Source organism: Hipposideros armiger, unplaced genomic scaffold, assembly GCF_001890085.2.
Source record: "Hipposideros armiger isolate ML-2016 unplaced genomic scaffold, ASM189008v1 scaffold_517, whole genome shotgun sequence".
Classification (NCBI taxonomy): domain Eukaryota; kingdom Metazoa; phylum Chordata; class Mammalia; order Chiroptera; family Hipposideridae; genus Hipposideros; species Hipposideros armiger.
The window spans coordinates 339,128-346,870 of NW_017731867.1; the positions used below are offsets into that span (position 1 = coordinate 339,128).

Here is a 7,743-nt window from a genome sequence, read left to right on the forward strand (position 1 = left end):
TGAAGTGGGCGGGCATCGGGAGGCCACTATGGCATGGGGCAAGCACTATGGGCAGTCTATCTGAAGTGTACCTGGCGTATAAGACGACCCCCCACTTGTAGGCATATTTTTCAGGGCCAAAAAATCGTCTTATACGCCGGCAAATACGGTAGGTGTGAAGGTAAGCATAAAACTCAAAGGTATAGTAAGTACCCTTTCTCTAGAGCACAAAAAGATCTGGATTTGAATCCTGGGTCATCTGCTTTTTAACAGGGCAATTTATTTAACCTTTCTCAATATTTGTAACCCTCTCTAAAGTTACTGTAAGGATGAACACAAATAATTTCATATATAATATCACCTTGTACAGTGCCTTAGAAGAAGGATGCACTGAATAAATGATAGTTAATATTAAATTTTGTGTTGCTATTGGGAGAAAGTGTGATTATAAGGGTAAAAGATGATATCTATAAGTATAGGGAAATTCATTATTTCCAGCAGACATACAATGTTTTTCATTGTCCTAAGCCACAATAGAAGCAAACTAAGTTTATTAGTATGGGGTTAATTTAAATACAGCATAAATGACTAAGAGAAAACTGTTGACCAGGAACAGGGCCAATTTTGCAGAGCATGGAGAGCTCTATGCCTCTCGTAATTATAAAGATAATTCACAAAACTATTTGCATTTGTATTCTAGTAATACTCATGTTTTGTAAGTTGATGGTGTGTATCCATAAATTTTATAAGCAGCTTAGAAAGTGGTTAGCACAGATTTTCAAGCCTCCAGTGGTGTGCTGGAGTCGGCACTAAAGATAATGCATAATTAAATATTCACATATTGTAAGCCTGTTATTAAATTATTGGTAGCTTGAAACGACCAAAGTAGGAGCATTTACACCACAGCAATTGGTAAATGCTGCAATTCCAGGGTTCTGCCCACCCTGAGGGCCTGGTTTACTAGTAACTACTGATAAGCTACTTATGCAGACATGGTTTATAGCCTTTAGAAAGTTACTTTGCCTTTCTCTCCTGCACCTGGAAAATGATATAATTATTTCTTTATCATAAAGTTGCTTCAAGGATTAACTCACTTAATTCATGTAATCACCTAATACATACTCTATAAATGGTAGTTCATATTAATAAGCCAATATTATGAAAGAGACAAAATGAAGAGAAAATCAGAAACTAAAAGTAAATGAACACCTTTTTGAGAACAATGGATTTTTGCTATATTAATAGGTATTATTAAGCAAATGATTCTAAATCTATAATACAGAAGTAATCCACTCAACTCAAGGTGTCACTCACCATGAAAAGATTGTCATGCGCTTTTCCACTCTCCCCAAAAGGTGAGATGAAAGAACCAGTTCTACCAGAGGTGCTTTCTTGGTTAGCTTGTTGCTCAGGAACCGGTTCATATAAACTGTCCATAGAGCCCTCCTGCAATAAAGAGATTTATGAGTCAAGGAATAACAAAATGGTAATTTTCCTTGAAAAGCCTTCTGACCTATCTACCCATCTTTGTGTAGTACCATATCTAAATTATCCTGAGCATAAAGATTAAGAGTTTATGGTATGTCAGTTTTCAACAGTGAAGAAAGGCATTTTCACTACTTATTACAGAGCTAGAAATTCAAACAAGACTTTAAGTGTTGGAGAGCCATGCACAAAATAAGGCAATTTCTCAAGAAACATGATGAAGACATCAAGTTCAAGATGCTAAATAAAGGCTTGTTTGGATACCAATAAACTGTGTTGGGTGTCATGTCTTAGATATACGTATCTCTCTAATTAGTACTGTGTCCTCCTGTAAGAAACACAATCTATTATACTTCAGATTTCTCAACTAGAAAGCAGCAGTTTCACTCACCTTACAGAGGAACTGTCAGGATCAAATTAATACAGTGCATGCTTTGAAATAGCAAAAATATTTCACAAGTACAATAAAAGCATTAATATTGAGGGTTACAGTATTCATATTAAGAAATAATGTTGCTTATTTGTTTTTATTCTTATGGAATAAGGAATTTTAAAATGTATGAGTTTGCATTTAAAGGCATTGTGACCTATGTTGTAAACCTTGTATTAGGAAAGCAACTGATTAACTGAATTGACTTGTTACATTTTTTCCTTTTGAGACAGAATTGGTCTAGTTATGGCATCATTTAGAAATAGTCATAAGGGAGAGAGACATGCACCTATTATTTTGAAATGTCTAGATGTAATCACTGGTGATGCTGATAAATGTGTCATCAATATAAACATCAGTTGGATTATGAAAAAGGTTTCTTGCTTGAAGCAATGAGTAAAAGAAACTGTAGTATTGCATTGAAATATTCTCATCTTTAAAAATGTATTTATTAATATATAAGTAAAGTAAAGATTGAATTGCTTTTACATTGTCTACCTTTAGAACTTTCAAAATCAATATGTTCTACAGTTTCAAATTTCAAGTAAGCCCTGCTCCAAACACATGGCAAATTATTAGGAAAATTAAAAAGAACTAAGGAAGAACTAAGACATTTGTGCTTTAAAATATACAAATATGTATTTGATTTAGGGAAACAGAAAACCTAACAGAAACACAAAGTGGTGAGTGAAGGTGAAACTTTGGATCTGTTAAGCGCCCATCCACAATTTGGTAACACGGACCAGATCTTGGGCCAGATCATGGGGTAACATGCATTAGATGTCCTCCACATAAAGCAGACTCCATGCTGAAACCCAGGGCTACTGCATCACTCACAACAATGAAAGGAGGGTGAAAAATGCTTCTTGGAACAGCTGCTAGGGCAGTTGCTTCTTGGAAGCTGTAGGCCAGAAAATCAAATTTCAGCAGCACAGCCAGCAAACTGGGATCTGAAACAAACTCAGCTGGTTCAGTGACTGGATCAGTAATACACCAAACATCACCTTGGGATGAGATCTTTTGACCAGAAATGCAAACCTTGGTTCTAAGTTGGGGCCACAGGAAGACTTGAGATTTTTGCCTCACAACTTGATGGAGAAAGGGAAGAGGACAGAAAGGGGAGAAAAAGAAAGAGGGAGAAGGGAGGATATAAAGGGAGGAGAGTGAGAGGGTGAGGAAGAGGGAGAGACAGGGACACAGAGAGAAGAGAAAAATAGTTACTCAGCATTAGCCAAGATACATGAGAGGATTAAATGATGAAAAGGAGAGCCAACTGAATTGACAGTCTGAAAATAAAGTCATTCATTCCAGATGAAACTAAAATCATGATGGAGAAAGAAATAATTTAAGGAAGTATATTTATCATCTTCACAGAACTAAATGAAAACTAACTCCAATTAAAAAGAAATAATCTATGATGAAACCAAAATGGGCAAAAATGAAACAAGAACAGTTAAGTAGCAACAAAAAAACAATTAAAAAGTATTGAAAATGAATAATCATAGCAATTTATATTAAATAATCAAAAACTGGAATGAACTCTAGACCTCTCAAATGAATTAAAAAATGCTGAAGAGATCTCATCTAGGATGTAGCACAGAATGATAACTGACTAGAAAACACATGAAACATTCAGTTAAAAGTGTGAAAGGTATACTGAGATACTAGAACATAGATTAATAAGGATTCTAGAAAATTTCAATGACATAATTTTCTTGTCAATTTAAGAAAACAATTTTATATATAACATAGTTTTTAAAAATCCTAAATGGAATGATAACAAAATTAAATCTAATAGTATATATAAAAATATACCATGGCCAATTTGTGTTTAAAATAGGAATATAATGATGTTTTAACATTTAAATATACATTAAAATATCAAAAAGAAAGTTTATTTTCAATAAGTATTCTAAGGCCTTTGAAAAAATTATTATTCATCCATGGTAAAATCTTACTAGGGTTATTTATCAAAAACCTAAGATTCAATTAGAAGTAATTACATGAACATTAGAAACAAGACAAGGATGCCTGCCATTATAGTGTTTTTACTTGTCAATATTACAGACCAGAGAGAAGCTGAGATGTTGCTAAACAAGAGGAACACTTACAGATTATCTGCATAGAAAATCTAAAAAAAAAAAAAAAAGCTACCAGAATTGGAAAACTTCAGCAAAGCTATTTACTTGTATTATTATCAATGTCTTAAAATTAATAATGTATCTGTAAATCAGCAAAAACAAATTATGAAAAAAATCTAAATAGCAACCCAAATTTTTAGACCCTACCAGTAAATTTAGCAAAAGATGCACAAAAATTTTATAGAGAAAACTATAAAACATCATTAAAGGCCAAGAAAGATTAGAACAAATGAAGAGCTATAGATGTTTGTAGATGGGAGAATTCAATGAAGCCAATTACCCCTAAAGATGATGTAAAAATCAAATTCATCTTAATCAAAATCCCATCAAAGATTTTCATATAACTTGACAATATGATCCTAAATTTACATAGAAGCACAAACACTTTAAAAGTCCAAATTTTGAAGAAGGACAAAGAGAGGTATTCTTTTGAGTAAGATATCTACTTGGCATTAGAATGATCTTAATAGTTATGTAAAAGAACAAGAAAAAGGAAAAGGATAGAGATAAACCAATGGGATAGAATAGAGAGTTCAAATTAAGACAGAGAAATGGTGCAGGGATGATTTATTTGTAACTGCACTGGGTTTCAAAGTTATGTTAAACTTAGTAAGCATATGATGAGCTCAACAAGAAAATCATCTTGCATCTATAGAACAATTCTAGATTCAAAATGGCATATATAAAAGGATATTCCTTCCTCTCTTTTGAACAAGAGACCCCCATTGTGAGTTTATAGATCCAAAATAATAACAATCAACTTTAATGGAATATTTATGGCATTCTTGGTTTAGAATGGTAGTTCATTAAGTTTGTCTTATATTTCTTTTAAAAACCTCATTTACTAAAAGATTTACAATTTCCCCCTACACTTAAATAAGAGAATGTTTAACTCTTTCACTGACTTTCTTTCATGCTAATCTTTATGTGATGCTTAATATTTAAAATCATCTCCTTCCTAGAGAGTTAAATATATGTAAATATAGCTCCACTTTTTAATTCTGCAATCTTTCTTTTGACTAAGTCAAATCAGTGGTTTTTAATATCTTTTTTAAAAATTCAATGTACCATGTGTTTGCATTCATACAGGCATAGATAAAACTTGCTTTGAATTATGCACAAACTCCTGGCAAAATCTGTGACCCCACCTCTTTTTCACAGTTCATAGCAGCACAGTGGGATGTCATAACACCCTGGTTGAGAGCCTATACACTAAATGATTTTATTTATTTTCTTCACAAGAAGGAATAAAAAACAGCCAAGATGGTTTTGATTTTGTCCAAGTACCTTGCAGACATTTTCTTACTAAAGCAATTAATTTTGATGATATGCATATATATACTTTGGCATGCTTGAACAAAATAATTCAGTGTTCACGACGGTTCAGTCTAATCCAATATGTTTCTGAGCAAGCAAATTTTCAAGGACAACTTTAAAAGAAAGGAAAGGGTTACAGTCAAATTGAGTCTATGAAGCATGGCTTTGAAGCAAACCTTTTTGAGGATGTGTCCCTTTCCCTATATTACAGAGAAAGAAAATCATGTTTATTATATGGTTATATGTCTTTAGTGGCAGGATTACAAACATATGCGACACTATGCCAAACCACGCTGTGTTATAAAAACATTAGCATACTGATTATAGTACCATTCAGAACGCAGTAGCCTCTGCTGCTCCACTGCCTATTTCCATGGGAAGTACATTCATATAAACCACATATAGCTCTTTTAGATCAACTAGAAAAGAATATACAATGCCATTTAAATCACTTAAAATGTGATTTCTCCAGTCAGGTTTATATGGCACAAAGCAAAGTTGAGCACTAGCAGTTATTTTTTAAATTGGAACTCTATAGGCAACCCAGACTCGATGATTCAGCCTGCCACAAGTCACAACTGCATTTTATTTTTCAAGGTGCTCTAAGATTAAATCCCTTATCTTGGCTTAAAACACCTCCTATTACAACCTATGTCAGCACCATCTCTAGCACTTATGTTAATCTTATTTGCAATTTGGAAAGAAAACAAACACCAACTGAAACCATTTTATTTTCCCAAATGACAGAGATCTTCCATTGACATCTTGAAAACCAATGAATAGGCAGAATGCCCTTCTGTAAACAGATAGAAATGAATAAAATTATTTTTGAAATTCATTTTTAGCTTTGGCAGATGGTCACAAGTGCAGGTTACAGTTATAAAATATTTCCAGTTCTATGACTGCCTGCTAACTTTCACTGATCTACTTCAGGCTAAAGGGGGGGAAAAAGTAATGCTGTAAAAAAGAATTTGAGAGGTGTTTATACCCTTGAATGAGCACATCTGCAGGACTGGATTAATCTATTGTACCTTGCATTTACAGTGCTGTGTAACACAGAAAGCTGCTTCCATGGTTGTTTAACCAAGCCAACATTGAATAGAATTTATTACTCAACAATAAAGAAGAAATTTTGATTCCTAGGATGTCTTAAAGCAAAGCAAGCAACCCAAATACAACATATTTTGCAAAATTTTTTCTTATACTCATAATAAATAGAAGAAATCACTTCCTCAAAAATACTGTTTACATATCATACTTAGAAATTTAGCATCAAAATGTTACATAACTAGGAATTATTGTAGATAAATTTTTGTTTGTTTGTTTTTTGTAAACTGCTCACCTCCAAATAGTGTTGGCTTCAATGAAACATTCTCTTGCTGATGTGGACTTTCTTATAAGACCCTAAATGTACTAATATTACCACATAGGAAGTTTAGGGTATACCCTAATTTCATTCTTTTTAGCTGATACAATAAAATAAAAACGAGAATATAAATGGTACATGTAAAGAAACTTACCAATGAAAAGCAGAAAAGATTCATTGTGGTCAGCTTCAGTCCTTTGCTGCTGTAGAAAACAGAATTGTCCCTTGTAGCCCTGTCTTGCCTTCACAGCTGTTGGGACAGTTCTCAGGGGGGATTATTACAAAGTAAAATCCCTGCCATAATCCAGGGGATTCAGAGACCATTATCAAATAAGATAGGTCTTTATTGAACAGTTTCCTAAATTAATAAGGAGCCCTGACTAATAAAATGAGAGAATGAAACTTACCAAGATCTGTTTAAACAGATTTTAAAGGTAGCAATAATATTTCTAAAATCTGAAGGAAAAATGCAGTCATAACAACCATAGGCCTAGCTAGCTAAATAGAAAATATGAAGGAAACCCTGAAAAAAAAGATTATCTTTCCTTCAAAGGTGGCAGGTCAAGGCTCTGTCCCATGTGCCTCCCCATCTCCCATCCCTTTTTTTGCTTCCATTAATTTAAAAAATGTTGAATGTCTTATATGGCAAGATATGAGACAAGCACATATTTATGGAAGTAAAATATACATAACATATAATTTACCATTTTAACTAGTTTTAAATATAGTTTTGTGCCATTAAGCATATTTACACTGTGGCACAACCATCACTACCATCCATCCCCAGAACTTTTTCATCTTGCAAAACTGAAACTCTGTACCTATTGAACACCAACTCCCCATTCCCCCCCCCCCCCCCCCCCAGACAACCACCATTCTACTTTCCGTCTCTTTGAATTTCACTATTCTAGGTACTTCATCCAAGTGGAATCATTTAATATTTGTCCTTCGATGNTCATCTTGCAAAACTGAAACTCTGTACCTATTGATCCCCCCCGCCCCCCCCACACACACACACAGCCCCA

General features: G+C 33.7%; 1 protein-coding gene across 1 annotated transcript in view; it reads right to left on the minus strand.

Annotated features, from left to right (window-relative positions):
- The window catches only part of LOC109396361 (uncharacterized), a 64,565-nt gene extending 57,617 nt beyond the window's left edge, over positions 1–6,948 (minus strand). Inside the window, exons 1-2 of the mRNA XM_019668111.1 lie at positions 6,873–6,948; positions 1,294–1,425 (exon numbers count right to left, since the gene is read on the minus strand). Coding sequence (XP_019523656.1) covers positions 1,294–1,425; positions 6,873–6,896 — 156 coding nt within the window. The 5' untranslated portion in view covers positions 6,897–6,948. The remainder of the gene's footprint in view (positions 1–1,293; positions 1,426–6,872) is intronic.
- Between the last annotated feature and the right edge of the window lie 795 nt (positions 6,949–7,743).